The sequence below is a fragment of the Gymnoscopelus braueri genome, assembly GCF_963280865.1.
Source record: "Gymnoscopelus braueri genome assembly, chromosome: 7".
NCBI lineage: Eukaryota > Metazoa > Chordata > Actinopteri > Myctophiformes > Myctophidae > Gymnoscopelus > Gymnoscopelus braueri.
Window position 1 is genome coordinate 56,783,388 of NC_137608.1, and position 20,972 is coordinate 56,804,359.

The window sequence follows — 20,972 nt, forward strand, 5'->3', positions numbered from 1 at the left end:
TACAGGACTACACTTCAGACACACAGACAACACGGTCCAGTGGCTCAGAGGCATGGAGTCAGTGGGACTGCCCAAGGTAACACTATTTATTACCATGTTTTATGTCATTTACTTCTTCTTTTTTTCATTTGACACATGACTGAAACACATCAGATTGTGTGTGCCATGCTATGCGTATTCCCCCCAAAAACCTCTCGGTTTTCCTGGGAAAATAACTACATCAAGTCCCCCCCCCCCTGTATTGTTTACGTTTAGCTTTTTTGTATGGCACCTGTTTTTGTCATGCGTCCCTCCTTGCCCCGCCCTCCACGTTTAGGAAAGATAGCCTTGAAAGACTGGCGTCAAAAATGACCCGTACGTATCCTGTAGGAGTACGTACAGTGATATCACCCTCCTCCCGCCCGCCTTCCCTACCCCGAACACGAGGCCAATTATGTTCGTATAGACGCTCGACAAAGCCGGATGCACCACGGTGGACTCAAACCCTCCACGGTGGTGGTGGTGGTGGTGGTGGGCACTGGGCGGGCACTTTACCACTGTGCCACCTGATCACCCCTCTGGATTTCTGAGGAAGACGTGGGATTCCATTGGTTTTCGTTACAGAATGAAAATCAAGTCATTCTAGCTTCTAACTCTTGGATTGTTGATAATTGTATAAGCAACGTTTCAGTCAGGAGAAAGTTCCCCCTGGGCTTAACCCATTCAATACGGGAACACATCTTTGTCATTTTTAGATTTCTTTGGCTATTCAAAAATAGCAGATCTACAAGCTCATAGCGCGGCACCGAGTGCCGCGCTATGACCTTGTAGATCTGCTATTTTTGAAAAAAAGTGAAACATTTTTTTAAGTCAAATCTTTGCTTCTGGGATGTTTCCCTAGAACAACATATTTTACAAATATTCGCTTGAAAAAATATGTATTCAAAGATTTGCAAACATTTTCACGATTAAAAAAAAAAAAGGAACAGATCTACGAGCGCTATGAGCTTGTAGATCTGCTATTTTTTTGAATAGCCAAAGAAATATAAAAATGACACCGATGTTTTCCCGGATTGAAAGGGTTAACATGACCATTTATAAAACCCATGTTTGTTCTCACTGTATGTTTTATTGTCTTTGAGACGTGTTGCCGTGGTGATCTGTAAATACCTTAGTTTGATGATGTAATCCAGTCTGTAGCTTCAGGGTCCATCCATCCTGTGACTGAAATAACTTTTAGATACTAAAGCGTTCTAGTCACTGAGGAGGCATTTTAAAGACATCATGTGACCACTGGAACATGGGTCACATGATGTTGTTGGACGTATTACATGTTTATGACAATAGTTTTGTTATTAACCGCTATATTCAGTCTGTGTGGTGCAGACTTTTACCTTATTATAAATGACTTTATATAAGGCTTATTTCAGGAAGAACTTATTTCTGTGTTTTATAATGTTTGTACAAATGATGGAGAATGGAAAGTCAACTTTCACTATTCCAACGCTTACAATTGCTTTGAGTTAACAATGCCTACATGTACGTACACACACACACACACACACACACACACACACACACACACACACACACACACACACACACACACACACACACACACACACACAGGGACACTGGAAGTCATTTATGCCAAGGGGGGCTGGGCTTGGCGGGGGACTCCGCACGCGTGCGATTTTTTTTCACGTGTCCCGCGATTTTTTTCACATTTTTCACGTTTTTTCACCTTTTTCAACAAATATTTTATTCCCCAAAGTTAAATACATCATTTTTTTAATATATAAGTGTGTATATAGACTTTAAAAATGATATATATATTTGTTTAATTTACAAAAAAAAAAAAAAAAAAATGTTTTCAATTTTTTTTCTTTCTCTTCCCCACCACCAGGGGTGCTGCAGCACCCTCAGCACCCCACTTCCCGCGTCCCTGCACACACACACACACACACACACACACACACACACACACACACACACACACACACACACACACACACACACACACACACACACACACACACACCTTTCCCCTTAACTCTCTCACTGCCATACTTATTTCTGGCTGCGTTTGCCCACTGTCAGCGATTTTTAGATTTTCTTACCTTTTTGAAGGTATTCACATAATATTTATCTCCATTATGATCGATCCCCTGATGGTTGCTAATCACTGAGGGTTATACTGTGTGGTTTCACAAATGTCAACGAGGTCATCGCGACCTCGTTGACATGAATTGTCTGCCTTTGAAAATAACATGTCTGGACCAAACATACATGGTAAAAAAAGGAGCCGAGATACAGCCTTTTAAAGTAATACGTTAAACAAGAAGTGAATGGAGCAGCAAATCATCAGATCATGATATCTTGGGTTCTGAACGTTTTTCTAAAAAGAAAGTTGTCATAAGTCGTGAACATGAGAGAGAGTTAAGGAGCTATAAATGGAATAAGAGGTGGAAAGGATCCATTATATCTCTGTCATGGCCTGTGGAATGAATTCAGGATTCATTTCATTTGCTGCTGAATCTAATGACTCTTTATTTAGTGGACGATCACCTGACTGCTTGTTAAACTGATCACCTGACTGCTTGTTAAACTGATCACCTGACTGGTTGTTAAACTGATCACCTGACTGGTTGTTAAACTGATCACCTGACTGGTTGTTAAACTGATCACCTGACTGCTTGTTAAACTGATCACCTGACTGGTTGTTAAACTGATCACCTGACTGGTTGTTAAACTGCAGCTTTTTACTTCCATGACATCAGAACCTCCTGGTTACTTAACCCTTTAAGACCGGGAACACATCTGTGTAACGACTTTAACCATTATCTTATACTTTGGCTCTATTCAAAAATAGCAGATCTACAAACTCGTAGCGCGGCACAGAGTGCCGTGCTACGAGCTTGTAAATCTGCTATTTTTTGAAAAAGAGATTGACATTTCTGCAAATCTTTGAATATATATATATAAAGTGAACATTTTTAACTCAAATCTTTGCTTCTGGGGGTCCCTGGAACAAAACATTTTCAAATGGGGGTCCGCGGCCAAATACATATCATTTTGGGGGTCCTTGACATAAAAAAGTTTGAGAACCACTGATATAGAAAAGGATTTAGAAGACATTTGTAGAATCCCCCAGAAACATGTTCGCTTTAAAAAATGTATATTCAAAGATTTTCAAAGATAGCGCGGCACTCAGTGCCGTGCTATGAGCTTGTAGATCTGCTTTTTTTGAATAGCCAAATCAATCTTGAAATGACACAGATGCGTTTCCTGGTCTAAATGGATTGATATGATAAATAATGAAAGACAGTTTTTTGGGCTCAACTTATCGTTCCTCCTGGAAGGTTTTTCTCTCTTTAATGATGTGAGTGTGACAGCATTATGACAGCGTTATGGGTTAGGGTTAGCCAGCATTATGACAGCATTATGGGTTAGTGTTAGCCAGCATTATGACAGCATTATGGGTTAGGGTTAGCCAGCATTATGACAGCATTATGGGTTAGTGTTAGCCAGCATTATGACAGCATTATGGGTTAGGGTTAGCCAGCATTATGACAGCATTATGGGTTAGTGTTAGCCAGCATTATGACAGCATTATGGGTTAGGGTTAGCCAGCATTATGACAGCATTATGGGTTAGGGTTAGCCAGCATTATGACAGCATTATGGGTTAGTGTTAGCCAGCATTATGACAGCATTATGGGTTAGGGTTAGCCAGCATTATGACAGCATTATGGGTTAGGGTTAGCCAGCATTATGACAGCATTATGGGTTAGGGTTAGCCAGCATTATGACAGCATTATGGGTTAGTGTTAGCCAGCATTATGACAGCATTATGGGTTAGGGTTAGCCAGCATTATGACAGCATTATGGGTTAGGGTTAGACAGCATTATGACAGCATTATGGGTTAGGGTTAGCCAGCATTATGACAGCATTATGGGTTAGGGTTAGACAGCATTATGACAGCATTATGGGTTAGGGTTAGCCAGCATTATGACAGCATTATGGGTTAGGGTTAGCCAGCATTATGACAGCATTATGGGTTAGGGTTAGCCAGCATTATGACAGCATTATGGGTTAGGGTTAGCCAGCATTGTGACAGCATTATGGGTTAGGGTTAGCCAGCATTGTGACAGCATTATGGGTTAGGGTTAGCCAGCATTATGACAGCATTATGGGTTAGGGTTAGCCAGCATTGTGACAGCATTGTGACAGCATTATGGGTTAGGGTTAGTCAGCATTATGACAGCATTATGGGTTAGTGTTAGCCAGCATTATGACAGCATTATGGGTTAGGGTTAGCCAGCATTATGACAGCATTATGGGTTAGGGTTAGCCAGCATTATGACAGCATTATGGGTTAGGGTTAGCCAGCATTATGACAGCATTATGGGTTAGTGTTAGCCAGCATTATGACAGCATTATGGGTTAGGGTTAGCCAGCATTATGACAGCATTATGGGTTAGGGTTAGACAGCATTATGACAGCATTATGGGTTAGGGTTAGCCAGCATTATGACAGCATTATGGGTTAGGGTTAGACAGCATTATGACAGCATTATGGGTTAGGGTTAGCCAGCATTATGACAGCATTATGGGTTAGGGTTAGCCAGCATTATGACAGCATTATGGGTTAGGGTTAGCCAGCATTATGACAGCATTATGGGTTAGGGTTAGCCAGCATTGTGACAGCATTGTGACAGCATTATGGGTTAGGGTTAGTCAGCATTATGACAGCATTATGGGTTAGTGTTAGCCAGCATTATGACAGCATTATGGGTTAGGGTTAGCCAGCATTATGACAGCATTATGGGTTAGGGTTAGCCAGCATTATGACAGCATTATGGGTTAGGGTTAGCCAGCATTATGACAGCATTATGGGTTAGTGTTAGCCAGCATTATGACAGCATTATGGGTTAGGGTTAGCCAGCATTATGACAGCATTATGGGTTAGGGTTAGACAGCATTATGACAGCATTATGGGTTAGGGTTAGCCAGCATTATGACAGCATTATGGGTTAGGGTTAGACAGCATTATGACAGCATTATGGGTTAGGGTTAGCCAGCATTATGACAGCATTATGGGTTAGGGTTAGCCAGCATTATGACAGCATTATGGGTTAGGGTTAGCCAGCATTATGACAGCATTATGGGTTAGGGTTAGCCAGCATTGTGACAGCATTATGGGTTAGGGTTAGCCAGCATTGTGACAGCATTATGGGTTAGGGTTAGCCAGCATTATGACAGCATTATGGGTTAGGGTTAGCCAGCATTGTGACAGCATTATGGGTTAGGGTTAGTCAGCATTATGACAGCATTATGGGTTAGGGTTAGCCAGCATTATGACAGCATTATGGGTTAGGGTTAGCCAGCATTATGACAGCATTATGGGTTAGGGTTAGCCAGCATTGTGACAGCATTATGGGTTAGGGTTAGCCAGCATTGTGACAGCATTATGACAGCATTATGGGTTAGGGTTAGCCAGCATTATGACAGCATTATGACAGCATTATGGGTTAGGGTTAGGGTTAGGGTTAGGGTTATCCAGCATTATGGGTTAGGGTTAGCCAGCATTGTGACAGCATTATGGGTTAGGGTTAGGGTTAGTGTGACAGCATTATGGGTTAGGGTTAGCCAGCATTATGACAGCATTATGGGTTAGGGTTAGCCAGCATTATGACAGCATTATGGGTTAGGGTTAGCCAGCATTATGACAGCATTATGGCTGAAAGAGGAGTTACATTCATGGAGTCAATCTATTGTATGAAAAACACAGTTTCTGCAGACGCTGCTGACATGGAGCACGGAACAATGATGCAATAGTTCAATGCTGCTGTCCTGTGTGTGTGTGTGTGTGTGTGTGTGTGTGTGTGTGTGTGTGTGTGTGTGTGTGTGTGTGTGTGTGTGTGTGTGTGTGTGTGTGTGTGTGTGTGTGTGTGTGTGTGTGTGTGTGTGTGTGTGTGTGTGTGTGTTTAATAAAGAGCAGGGTGACTAATGTCTTGCTCGGGTTTCATCCTCCAGATATTCTATCCAGAGACCACTGATGTTTACGACCGCAAGAACATGCCCAAGGTGGTCTACTGCATCCACGCACTGAGGTACATGCACACACACACACACACACACACACACACACACACACACACACACACACACACACACACACACACACACACACACACACACAGTGCTGTTGCTCCACTACATCTCAGAGGTAAATATTGTACTTTTACTACAATTATTTGAACAATTATTATCTTACTTTGTAGATTTAGATTATTATTACAAAACATACATTAACCCCTTCAGCCCTATATACATGTCGGCCATTTGAAAATAGCAGATCTACAAGCTCACAATGCGTCGCGACGCGACACATTGTGAGCTTGTAGATCTGCTATTTCCAAAAGATTTTATACATTAGAAAACTTGTGAAATGGGACATTCTGCATAATGAGTACTTTTACTTTTGGTACTTTTACTTTTTACTTGTAACAGAGTAATTCTAATTCATAGTATTGATACTTTTACTTAAGTAAAATATCTGAGTACTTCTTCCACCACTGCTCTCTCCCATGTGTCTCCTCCCTCTGTGGAGGCGGAGCTTAAAGGGAGTTTTTTGACTCTGGTCTCAAAATGCATCTCAGATTCTTGTGAGCTTGTAGATCGTCTATGTTATGGATGAGACACCATGGTAAGGAGGAGGGGCTACATGAGACACCATGGTCTACATTTAGCACCCGCCCACTCATCTATTATTACAGCTCTTTGTGATTGGCTTAGCTCTGTGTCTGTCGTAGAGAGAGTCCACTTCCTACACACAGCTTGTAGATCTGCTGTATTGATGCTGTATTAAGTGCTTTTGCTGGGGAACCCCCTCCAAGGACCCCCGGGGGTCCCCAAACCCTACTTTGAGAACCAATAACATGTACTGTTGTTATCTGTGCTTTAAATGGATCCTGTTCCTGTGGGGGCGGAGCTACTGATGTGCACAGAGCATGGATCTGTGACTTCCTGTCTGCTTCCCACAGCCACTTCCTGTTCCTGTCTCTACAGAGCAGGCCTTAAATCCAGTCTGTAATGATGTCATCCACACACACACACACACACACACACACACACACACACACACACACACACACACACACACACACACACACAGGCCAGATGCAGCGTCTGGGAGCTTAATGTGTAAAGAAAAGAAAAAAAATCAAAAGTAGCAGATCTACAAGCTCACAACGTGTCGCATCATGACACGTTGTGAGCTTGTAGATCAGCTATTTTCACTCCCGGGTACTGGGATAAGAAATCAAATGTGTTTTTTGAGTCTGGAGCAGAAAGGTCTGTGAACCAGTCTGTTGTAGATCCACCAGACTCTAATAATCTATACATGAAGAAGTGAGATAATAACGAAACAGGAAGTGAGTAAACGTCATGCCGGTGTGGTTGGTTGGTTGGTTGGTTGTCTAACAGGACAGGTTCTGCTAGAGGAACATTCTATACGTTAAGAGGAGCACTTTTGTTTTGTTTATTTTTTTGGCCTGTGTCGGGGAAACGTGGTTATTTGAGAGAAACCCTTAGCTTTACTATACACACACACACACACACACACACACACACACACACACACACACACACACACACACACACACACACACACACACACACACACACACACACACACAGTGTCACACACACACACACACACACACACACACACACACACACACACACACACACACAGTCACACACACACACACACACACACACACACACACACACACACACAGTCACACACACACACACACACACACACACACACACACACACACACACACACACACACACACACACACACACAGTCACACACACACACACACACACACACACACACACACACACACACACACACACACACACACACACACACACACACACACACACACACACACGTTTCCTTCCTGAAAGGCTCCCACTGGGAACCAAGGGATATTCAGCAGCGAACAGGAGAGGACATTCTGTAGGATGTTTAATATAGACCAGGTCTACAACGTCTTTCAGACCAAAGGACCCCTTAGCTGAGAGAGGTGAAGCAGGGGCCCCTTAGCTGAGAGAGATGAAGCAGGGACCCCTTAGCTGAGAGAGATGAAGCAGGGACCCCTTAGCTGAGAGAGAGATGAAGCAGGGACCCCTTAGCTGAGAGAGAGATGAAGCAGGGACCCCTTAGCTGAGAGAGAGAGATGAAGCAGGGACCCCTTAGGTGAGAGAGAGATGAAGCAGGGACCCCTTAGCTGAGAGAGAGATGAAGCAGGGACCCCTTAGGTGAGAGAGAGATGAAGCAGGGACCCCTTAGCTGAGAGAGAGATGAAGCAGGGACCCCTTAGCTGAGAGAGAGATGAAGCAGGGACCCCTTAGCTGAGAGAGAGATGAAGTAGGGACCCCTTAGCTGAGAGAGAGATGAAGTAGGGACCCCTTAGCTGAGAGAGAGATGAAGCAGGGACCCCTTAGCTGAGAGAGATGAAGTAGGGACCCCCTCTACATGTTGTATAACATTGTGTATTAACCATAGAGGTATAATATAACTAGAGGGCGGATTGCCCCGCCCCCAGCTATTCACACACCTGTGACTGACAGGTCGCTCAAAACTTGAGCGATTACCAACATATTGAGGGATTTTCTCTTTATAAGGCAGTGGACAGTAACAGAGTGAATGTACTTAAGTACAGATTCTGAGGATCTGTACTTTACTTGAGTATTTGATTTTTGTGATACTTATTACTCTTACTTGAGTACATTTCCAAGACAAATGTTTTTAGCATATTTTAGCTTGTATTTTGCATGATTTTCTGTACAGCACTTTGTAAACCCTTAACCCTGGTTGTGAAATGTGCTATACAAATAAAGTGGATTGGATTGGACAGGACAAATATAAAAATTTTACTCGAGTACATTTCTAGGAAGAATATAAATTACTGAGTACTTTTAGGTTGGCTGTTTTTTTTTTCTTCCCTAAAATGCAATTGGACACACTTCTGCTCTCATACTATAGTACCCGTGTTTCTGCCTTCTGTTTACTTCTACTTTTACTTTTACTGTACTTTAAGTATTTAAAAAAAACACTTTTACTTGAACTTTAAGTACGTTTTTCAAAGCATGTACTTTTGAATACTTAAGTATATTTAAAAGCAATTACTTTTTTACTCTTACTTGAGTAACATTGTGACTGAGCTACTCTTACTTGTGTAGTGGAGTAAATTTGACCGGGAGTATCTGTACTGTTACTGTACTGGGGTCGAGTACTTTGTCCACCTCTGCATAAAATACCAATTGGTTTTATTGAAAGGTAGAAATAATGACCGGATTTAGGTTTCCAAACTTTTTTGGGGTTTATTAACCCTTTTAGACGAGAAAATATCTGTGTCATTTTAATATTTCTTTGGCTATTAAAAAATAGCCGATCTACAAGCTCATAGTGCGGCACCGAGTGCCGCGCTATGAGCTTGTAGATCTGCTATTTTTGAAAAATCTTGAAAATTCATGTGTGTGTGTGTGTGTGTGTGTGTGTGTGTGTGTGTGTGTGTGTGAGTACACACAGTCACATGGCGGTCAAAGGGCGGGGAAAGCCAGCTTGTACATGGGTCTGCTCATGCCAGTCACACACACATACACACACACACACACACACACACACACACACACACACACACACACACACACACACACACACACACACACACACACACACACGCACACACACACACACACACACACACACACACACACACACACACAGAGCTCTATATAATTCATGGTCATCTTTACCAGACGCCCTGCGTTAAGAACATGAGACACTTTAATGAACTTTCCAAACCACCTGACCTGACTGCTGTGTTTCTATTGGCTCTCAGTGGAGCTCTGTGTACCTGTAGCTGGAACCGACCAATCAGAGAGTAGCCCATTGGTTGTCTTTGACGAGCCTGCCCCCTTGTGGGGAAACCTGTGACATAGCAGGGGATTGAGAAGTGGAAATCAATAGTGTTTACAATGAAAATACTACATATAATAATACTAAAAAAATACTACATATAATAATACTAATAAAATACTACATATAATAATACTAAAAAAATACTACATATAATAATACTAATAAAATACTACATATAATAATACTAATAAAATACTACATATAATAATACTAATAAAATACTACATATAATAATACTAATACAATACTACATATAATAATACTAATAAAATACTACATATAATAATACTTATATAATACCAGTGGTGGAAAAAATACTCACATTTTGTACTCAAGTAAAAGTATCAATACTGCCATGTAGAAATACTCCACTACAAGTAAAAGTACCAAAGTATCAAAATGTACTTAAAGTACAAAAGTAGAAAGTGCTCATTATGCAGAAGGTCACATTTCACAAGTTTTCAAATGTATAAAATCTATTGAAAATAGCAGATCTACATAGTCTGTTAGTCAAGTACAAGTTCCATATTCAAAATGTACTTGAGTAAAATGTCCAAACACATTTATTGAGACTCATTGAAAAGCTGTCTGTATTTTAATATGAATGAATATGCTGTGTTATTTCTTCCAGTCTATACTTATACAAACTGGGCGTCGCTCCTCAGATACAGGACCTGCTGGGGAAAGTAGACTTTACAGGTAAGACCACATGATACATTAACCCATTCATTTAAGACCGGGAACGCATCTGTGTCATTTTAGATTTTAGCTATAACCATATGTTACACTTTTGGCTATTCAAAAATAGCAGATATACAAGCTTGTAGATCTGCTATTTTTGAAAAATCTTGAAAATGTGTGCAAATCTTTGAATATATATACATTTTTAAAGGGAACATTGTTTACCCAAATATTTGCTTCCGGGGGGTCCCTGGAACAACATATTTTCAGATGGGGGTCCGCGGCCAAATACATATAATTGTGGGGGTCCTTGACATGAAAAAGTTCAAGCTCATAGTGCGGCACAGAGTGCCGCACTATGAGCTTGTAGATACAAATGTCTTTCACAACTTCTTGCAACCCGAAGCGTTGTGAGCTTGTAGATCTGCTAGGTTCACAATATTTATCTGTGGATCAGAGTCAAACTAAATGTAATGCCTCAACTCCATACAATTCCAAGTGCTTATCAGGGTAGGGGGTCCCCAGTTCAAATATAATTATTTAGGGGGGTCCCCAGTTCAAATATAATTATTTAGGGGGGTCCCCAGTTCAAATATAATTATTTAGGGTGTCCCGGCCTGAAAAGGTTTAGAACCACCATCTTAAACTCACACATACAGGACATCAATAGAAGTTGGAGAGTCTTGATTTGTCCATCTGTCTAAATTATTGTTTTATCATTTATACATATAACTGAGAAATGGAGGAATCAATATGGCATAACGCCTAAATTGGGAGAAAAGGAAATAACTGAGAAATGACAGTTTTTTCATTCGATTTAATCAATTATAAAAGAAAATACAACTAATCAGTAATTGATCCTTATGAAGGTGAAAAGTTTCCGAAGATGTCAAATGATAATAAAAAAAAATAGTGAAAATAGGAGATCTACAAGCTCACAAAGCGTCAAAATGTAACGTGTTCTGAGCTTGTAGATCTGTTATGTTCGTAATTTCAGCATGACACCGTTAATTGTCTCATGTGTCATGATTGAAAGCTTGTTTAGAGGATTAGTTCAGAGGAACACACAGGCACTCCTATTTAACTTGTACTTTTCCGTGTGCGTGTGCGTGTGTGCGTGTGTGTGCGTGCGTGCGTGTGTGCGTGTGCGCGCGCGCGCGCGCGCGCGCGCGCGCGTGTGTGTGTGTGTGTGTGTGTGTGTGTGTGTGTGTGTGTGTGTGTGTGTGTGTGTGTGTGTGTGCGTGCGTGTGCGTGTGTGTGTGTGCTCAGAGGAGGAGATCAGTAACATGAGGAGTGAGCTGGAGAAGTATGGCATCCAGATGCCGACCTTCAGTAAGATAGGAGGAATCCTGGCCAATGAGCTGTCAGTGGACGAAGCTGCATGTAAGTACAGTATGAGTACGCTAACGCTAACGCTAAGCTAACATTGTGACCACATGACTGCTTTCACAGTGCAGTACGCTAACACGTGTGTGTGTGTGTGTGTGTATGTGTGTGTGTGTGTGTGTGTGTGTGTCCGTGCAGTGCATGCAGCGGTCATAGCCATCAACGAGGCCATTGACCGGGGCGTGGCCTCGGTGACCATGGGGGCGCTGCAGAACCCTAACGCCATGCTGAGGAACACCCAGGAGCTCCTGGCCCAGGAGTACCAGGAGGCTCTGAGCAGAGCCAAGGCCCGCAAGGAGGACACCTCCTCAGGCAGGGTAGGTCCTTCTCCACCTGATGAAGGCCAACTGTGGCCCAAACGTTACACCATGTCACTTTTTGTCGGTGTTTTAAGCAACGGACGTACCCTTTGCCGGTCGTTGTTGATAAATAACCCCCGACAGGATGATTAAACACATAGCCGAGGTGTTTAATCATCCTGGAGGGGGTTATTTATAAACAACGACTGGCAAAGGGTACATTATCCCACTTATCACACGGCTACTTCATAAATAAATGAATACATTGACCCAAAAGTAACAACAAAACAAAGTATTTCCTTGCTTAAGGCACTGAAAGTATTCCATAAGTGTTGCGTTGGCCGTCCGTCCAGCGCAACACGGTCGCCTCTGTAAACAAGGAAGTGTTGTGGATCAAATAGAATACAAGTTTGGTTATTGCATTGTATATTTCTCACTTCAAATGTTTTCAAGAACATTGTTGAGAGCAACGTTTAGTTGTAAATGACATTGGTTTATTTACATGGCTGTCATGTTGGATACAGCATCAAACCAAGCAGCGCAGAAGGTGTTCTGAGTCTTTGTTTAGACGGGTTCATATGAGCAGGTGTTCTGAGTCTTTGTTTAGACAGGTTGATATGAGCAGGTGTTCTGAGTCTCTGTTTAGACAGGTTGATATGAGAAGGTGTTCTGAGTCTCTGATTAGACAGGTTGATATGAGCAGGTGCTCTGAGTCTCTGATTAGACAGAAGTCTGTTATAGAGCTCATCGGTCATTATCAAGAAATAATGACCGATGACTGACCAATCGGAATCAAGCATTCAACCAAGCCGTGTAATAAAGTAAACTAGTAAACACTTAGGAGCAGTGCTGTTGTGCAGACTTTTATTCTTTTGAACTGTCACTTTGTGTCCAGCACCAGCTACACACTGGATGTGTGCATCAACACACTGTTATGAACTACTGTAGGTCCTTCTCTGACCAGACCTCTATCTCCCTGCTTCTCACACTTGGGAGGGACACTCCCAACACACTGTCCTGTCTCACTACAATGTCCTGTCTCACTGTCCTGTCTCACTACAATACCCTGTCTCACCACCCAGTCTCATAGTGGGAGGACAGTGAGTCAGTGAGACAGGCCGTGCCAGCACATTCCTCTGGATGCACTGTCAGCTCTGCTTCTGTAAACACACACACACACACACACACACACACACACACACACACACACACACACACACACACACACACACACACACACACACACACACACACACACACACACACACACACACACACACACACACACACACACACACACACACACAGTGCTGTGGGTCCAGTTGACCTTATAACAACTTAACTGTTTAATCCCTGGATCCTGAAGCTGATGTCACAATCACATTGTTACTGCATTGTGCTGTAAATGCATTGTGCTGCTGCAACACACCTGTAATTACTATGTTATACATAATATAACATCATTGTCTACTATATTGTAGTGTTATAAATGTTAACATCATAATTATAGTGTTATAAATCAGTGGTTCTCAACATGTGGGTCGGGACCCCCACATGATTTTTGGGGGTCCCCAGAAGACAGTAAAGTGACAATTTAAGGACTTCTAAGACCTTTTTAATAACGTCATGCATTATGCAAGGGATGATGCATGGGGAGGTGGTCATTATTGAAAATTGAATCCCGACAGGGTGATTAATCCCGCTTATTACACGGCTACTTCATAAATACATTTACAAACTAGAAAAAGTGCTCCTCGGAGCACAGGTCTCCACCAGGTCAGGTACGTTATTGTGGCCTCCTGGTGGCGCTATAATAGGCCAATGTGAAAAGGGTGCCATTTATTCTTAGGTCTTTCACGGCAATCAGACACTGCATTCATGATTTGAGGCATTTTGTTCCAAAAATTTGTTTTGCTAAATTAGACCTGCTGGTGGCGCTATAACAGGCCAATGTGAAAAGGGTGGCATTTCTTCCTCGGCCTAGTGGGAATGTGCGTGTGAAAATTCACGGAAATCACAAGCTGCGTGCATAGTTTGAGGCTTTTTGTTCAAAACGGACCAATCCTGCAAACTTTGGAAGCCAACCATAGGCAATGAGGATGGAATATGGGAAATCGGACAGATTTGTGTTGATCACATGACTATAGAGATACTGTGAACCGATTTGCATGACGTTTGGATAAAATCTGTAGGAGTAATGTAAAAAAAAAAGGGTTTCGCACAAATCGGCCTCCTGGTGGCGCTATAACAGGCCCATGTGAAAGTCGGGGTAGAGGTTCTGAATTGGCATCCAGGGAGTGTGTGTGCACAGTTTCGGAGCGACCCGGCCAACGGTGCCAGAGATTAGCTGCTAACACACAGACAGGACACACGGACGGACGGACGGACGGACGGACGGACGGACGGACGGACGGACGGACGGACAGGGGCGAAAACATACTCTCTCGCCATGCCTTTCGGCCTGGCGGAGACAATAAACACTCGCCTCCATTCTATATATAGCTGGATTTGCCCCAGGGCGAGCGTTTTGGTATTCTTGCGTTGTTACGCCACGATAAACAAGGAATAAAGTGTTATAAATGATAACATCATGTAATATAGTGTTATAAATGATAACATCATGTATTATAGTGTTATAAATGATAACATCATGTATTATAGTGTTATAAATGATAACATCATGTATTATAGTGTTATAAATGATAACATCATGTATTATAGTGTTATAAATGATAACATCATGTATTATAGTGTTATAAATGATAACATCATGTATTATAGTGTTATAAATGATAACATCATGTAATATAGTGTTATAAATGATAACATCATGTGTTTCTCTGTAGCGTTCGTCTATCGCCACGGAGGACAGAGAGATCTATGAGGAGCTATTGACCCAGCAGGAGATCCAGAGCTGCATCGAGCTCGTCAACTGTAAGATTACTGTTAACAATTAATACATTCATGCAATTACAATATATGACGAATAAACAGCATTTTACAGCTGGAGACACTGTAGGCATTATAGATACAGTACAGAGAACACACTGATGTTCATGTCTTCTTATTGTCAGGTTTTGTTGAGAACCACTTAGTCTAAACTCACATAATTCAACATTATAATATCTTTATAGTGAAATCAGAACTCTGATTTGCATGGGATTAAGAGGAGTGTGTGTGTGTGTGTGTGTGTGTGTGTGTGTGTGTGTGTGTGTGTGTGTGTGTGTGTGTGTGTGTGTGTGTGTGTGTGTGTGTGTGTGTGTGTGTGTGTGTGTGTGTGTGTGTGTGTGTGTGTGTGTGTGTGTGTGTGTGTGCGTGCGTGCGTGCGTGCGTGCGTGTTGGATCCATCCAGTGCAGGCCGCGGTGAGGCAGGTGCAGCAGGCGGTGTCTGCCCAGGACGAGGCCTCTCTGCTGGGCAGCCTCAGGCTGGCGGCCCTGGGTCTGCTGGAGGTCCAGGACGCCAACGCACCCTGGTACCTGGACCACCTCACCACCTGCTGCCAGCCCACTGACAAGGTACACACACACACACACACACACACACAGACACAGACACAGACACAGACACACACACACACACACACACACACACACACACACATGACAGTGATCAGACCCCAGTGTGAAGCAGAGAGGTATTTGTTTATTTCTCAGTAATGACCACATGCTCACCATGGATGTTGAGGAAGTAGATCTGCTAGTTTTGATGCTTTTGTGTGACACTGTAGTGTGATCAGGGAGGGCATTAATTTACGAAAAGAAAAGAAGACAAAAAAGTAAAATACAATTAAACTAGAAAAAGTGCTCCTCGGAGCACAGGTCTCCGCCAGGTCAGGTAGGTTATTGTGGCCTCCTGGTGGCGCTATAATAGGCCAATGTGAAAAGGGTGGCATTTCTTCCTCGGCCTAGTGGGAATGTGCGTGCAAATTTTCACGGAAATCGCACGCCACGTTCATGATTTCAGACATTTTGTTCAAAACGGACCAATCCTGCAAACTTTGGAAGTCAACCTTAGCCAATCAGGATGGAATATGAAATATCGGACAGATGCGTCTTGATCACATGACTATAGAGATACTGTGTACCGATGTGCGTGATGTTTGGATAAAATCTGAATGAATAATATCCAAAAATGTATTTGACATAAGTCGGCCTCCTGGTGTCGCTGTAAAAAGCAGATGTGAAAAATGCAGTGCAGATGTTTTTCCTTGGCCTCTAGGGAGTAGGCGTGCAAAGTTTCACGCAGATCGGTGCAGTTATAGTTAAAAATGCAAATCGGCCTGTTATAGCGCCACCATGAGGCTGATGTCAAAAGTTTTAAGTGCCATTTCTTCCTCGGCCTAGTGGGAATGTGCGTGTGCAATTTTATGGAAATGGCAAGCTGCGTTCATGGTTTGAGGCAGTTTGTTCAAAACGGACCAATCCTGCAAACTTTGGATGGTAACCTTAGCCAATGAGGATGGAATATGGGAAATCGGACAGATCAGGGTTGATCACATGACTATAGAGATACTGTGTACCGATTTGCATGAGGTTTGGTTAAAAACTGTAGGAGTAATGGGGAGAAATTGGTTTTGCACAAATCGGCCTCCTGGTGGCGCTATGACAGGCCTATGTGAAAAATTTGAGGCAGAGGTTCTGAATTGGCATCCAGGGAGTGGGTGTGCACAGTTTCGCAGCGACCGGGCCAACGGTGCCTGAGATTTGGTGCTAACACACAGACAGGACACACGGACGGACGGACACACGGACGGACGGACACACGGACGGACGGACACACGGACGGACGGACGGACAGGGGCGAAAACATACTCTCTCGCCATGCCTTTCGGCCTGGCGGAGACAAATATGGTTTCTGCCCGACAGCAACGTTATACTGTGCATTATGTGTCCTACTCATAGGCCGTAAATACAGCGTGACGCCATTGGTTTCTACACTAGAACGTAAATGAGGCCTATTTTTGCAGCGATTTTCAAATCCGATATATCTTTCTATATCTGGTTGATATCCAGTCTGAAATGCGGCTGGAAATGAATGCTATTGGCTGAAACCGCAGCGAGGGCGGATCTTCACTGCGTAGAACCAGTAGAAACCCTAAAAACATTAGGGTAATGACTTTATCATTCATCTTTAAATAAATAGGATCATAATTTACCAAAACACACATCATGGTGAATGATAGAAGACCTTAAACTAGCGACTGGAAGCATATAGTATTTATGATCATGTTTATTGAGGTAATACTAATGTATATGCTGTACATTGTGTGTGTGTGTGTGTGTGTGTGTGTGTGTGTGTGTGTGTGTGTGTGTGTGTGTGTGTGTGTGTGTGTGTGTGTGTGTGTGTGTGTGTGTGTGTGTGTGTGTGTGTGTGTGTGTGTGTGTGTGTGTGTGTGTGTGTGTGTGTGTGTGTGTGTGTACACTAACAACAAATGTGCAGTTAAAATAGGCGAAAAGCACACAGACTTTTTCCCCCAAAGCCGAGGAGTTAGACAGGGATGCAGCCTGAGTCCAACACTCTTCAACATATATATCAACGAATTAGCAAAAACGTTAGAACAGTCCACAGCTCCAGGCATCCCCTTGGCAAACACAGAAATCAAATGCTTACTTTTTGCAGATGACCTGCTGCTGCTGTCTACACAAATTCTCCCAGACATGGGCCCTGACAGTGAACCTAACTAAAACTAAAATCATGATATTTCAAAAAAGATCCAGCCGCCAAAACCATCAATTTTTCCTAAATACAATCCCACTAGAACAAACAAAAAACTATACCTACCTTGGCCTAAACATCAGCAGCACAGGGAACTACAACCAAGCTGTAAAGGACCTGAGAGACAAGGCAAGAAGGGCATTCTATGCTATCAAAAGAAACATCAAAATAGACATCCCAATTAAAACCTGGCTTAAAATACTGGACTCTGTGATAGAACCAATTTCCCTCTATGGTTGTGAGATCTGGGGACCATTAGCAAACCATGACCTTGAAAAATGGGATAAACACCAAACCGAGACCCTACACACAGAATTCTGCAAATCCATTCTCCGTACCCAGCGAAAAACACCAAATAATGCATGCAGGGCAGAATTAGGACGATACCCACTAATTATCAAAATAAAAAAGAGAGCACTTAAGTTCTACAACCACCTAAAAGAAAGCGACCTAGATGCACTCCATAACAAGGCACTCACACACAGCGAAACCCTAGAGAGATGCCCCCTCAGCCAGCTGGCCCTGGAACTCCGGACACAAACATAGCCACGAGATAGAAAACCCATTGGACTAAACCAAATTATAAAACAGCAAAAGGAAAACTACCTGACACACTGGAAAGAAGCAACACAAAAGCAGAGTAAACTAGAATGCTATCTGGCCCTAAACAGAGAATACGCAGTGGCAGAATACCTGAGCACCGTGACTGACCCAAAACAAAGAAAAATCTTAACTAGGTACAGACTCAGTGAGCACAGTCTTGCGATCGAGAAAGGTCGTCACAGGCAGACCTGTATCCCGAGAGAAGACAGACTATGCACCCACTGCACACAAAATGAAGTGGAAACCGAGCTACACTTCCTAACCGTCTGTCCATTGTACCAAGACATCAGAGACACATACTTCCCACAGATTACAACCACACACAGAGATTTTGAAAACATGACCAATGACAAAAAACTCCCATATCTGCTGGGCGAAGTACAACAATGTGCAAACACAGCAGCAAGATTCGTGAGTTGCTGTGATAGGAAAAGGATATCAAACGGAACACAACCACCCTAAAGACTAATCATTGGGTATATTCCGGCACTATAACTGCACCCAGTGATCTTGGTACATAGAAATTGATCTATTGAAGATTCTGACTTTCAAATGTACATATTTTTTGTTTTGATTGTATTGCTGTATTGTTGTATTATGCTTTCTGCTTTGGCAATGTAAACGTATGTTTTCTCATGCCAATAAAGCCCTTTGAATTGAATTGAATTGTGTGTGTGTGTGTGTGTGTGTGTGTGTGTGTGTGTGTGTGTGTGTGTGTGTGTGTGTGTGTGTGTGTGTGTGTGTGTGTGTGTGTGTGTGTATGTGTGTCCTACTAGACGGTGGTCCTGGACAGAGGGGAGATCCAGAGAGTGGTCAGCTCCTGTAACGATGCAGCCGAGGCGGAGAGACGAAGTAAGAAATATAGGTTACAACGTTATTTGAGTATTCTGATTGAGACGTCTCGCTCAGAATAATACAAAGAAATAATCTTTTGCTTTCTCACTGTTCATGTTCAGACAACATGCAGGCTGTAGTAATGACCTGCTGCCCCCTTAATGTTGTTGAAAATAATGTTCAATCTTTCATTTTTAAATATTCCACATTTTCTCAAATTACAAGGGAGTAACAAACAAAAACTAAGAGAACTAACATAACTACAGGCGGTAGCAGACATTCTAACAGTATTAATGTTGTAACAGAACTACAGGCGGTAGCAGACATTCTAACAGTATTAACGTTGTAACAGAACTACAGGCAGTTGCAGACATTCTAACAGTATTAACGTTGTAACAGAACTACAGGCGGTAGCAGACATTCTAACTGTATTAATGTTGTAACAGAACTACAGGCGGTAGCAGACATTCTAACAGTATTAACGTTGTAACAGAACTACAGGCGGTAGCAGACATTCTAACAGTATTAACGTTGTAACAGAACTACAGGCGGTAGCAGACATTCTAACAGTATTAACGTTGTAACAGAACTACAGGCGGTAGCAGACATTCTAACTGTATTAATGTGGTAACAGAACTACAGGCGGTAGCAGACATTCTAACTGTATTAATGTGGTAACAGAACTACAGGCGGTAGCAGACATCAACACAGCCATTCGTCATGGTGACGCTGCAGAGACCACAGAGATGCTGTCTAATCCTGAAGCTCAGCTGCCAATCATCTACCACACTGCTGCTAACCTCTACCAGACTGAGCTGTTCAGCCTACAGCTGCAGAGCAAGGTACACACACACACACACACACACACACACACACACACACACACACACACACACACACACACACACACACACACACACACACACACACACACACACACACACACACACACACACACACACACACACACTGCTGATAACACGAGTCCAGGTTGATCAGTACAGATGTGTTTTTTCTTGTGTTCGTCCAACATACTCTCACTCCCCAAAAGTCATACTGTGACTTCTTGGGACAAATGTGACCAAACGTCAAACAGTGACTGGAAGCGGGGGTGGGAGGGAGGGAGGGGGGGGTCGTACCCTTCAAGTCACCCGTTTGACTTCTTGGGGTGAGAATGCGTTGGTGTGTCAGTCTGGTCTAGGGATGCGATGATAATCATTATAAAAAGATGCTAACAGTAACCATATTGCAGAGATTATTGTGAAATTGTCCTTCCCCATAAACACTGGACTTTACTGACTTTACTGTTTATTTAGACAGGACAGAGCATTCTAATGAACACTACATATTAAAATGCAAGTCATGCAATGTTCATATGATCCCATCCCCAGAGTGGTCTGAGTCATGTAATGTTCATATGATCCCATCCCCAGAGTGGTCTGAGTCATGTAATGTTCATATGATCCCAT

General features: G+C 42.7%; 1 protein-coding gene across 2 annotated transcripts in view; it reads left to right on the forward strand.

The window, feature by feature from the left end:
• Positions 1–20,972, forward strand: part of iqgap2 (IQ motif containing GTPase activating protein 2) — a 110,636-nt gene that overhangs the window by 33,272 nt on the left and 56,392 nt on the right. For both annotated transcript variants that reach the window (XM_080432293.1, XM_080432294.1), the window contains 9 exons: positions 1–76; positions 6,018–6,094; positions 10,616–10,683; positions 11,935–12,048; positions 12,190–12,368; positions 15,197–15,284; positions 15,703–15,866; positions 19,446–19,521; positions 20,185–20,345. The exon at positions 1–76 is cut by the window's left edge and continues 2 nt beyond it. In XM_080432293.1, coding sequence (XP_080288419.1) covers positions 1–76; positions 6,018–6,094; positions 10,616–10,683; positions 11,935–12,048; positions 12,190–12,368; positions 15,197–15,284; positions 15,703–15,866; positions 19,446–19,521; positions 20,185–20,345 — 1,003 coding nt within the window. The remainder of the gene's footprint in view (positions 77–6,017; positions 6,095–10,615; positions 10,684–11,934; positions 12,049–12,189; positions 12,369–15,196; positions 15,285–15,702; positions 15,867–19,445; positions 19,522–20,184; positions 20,346–20,972) is intronic.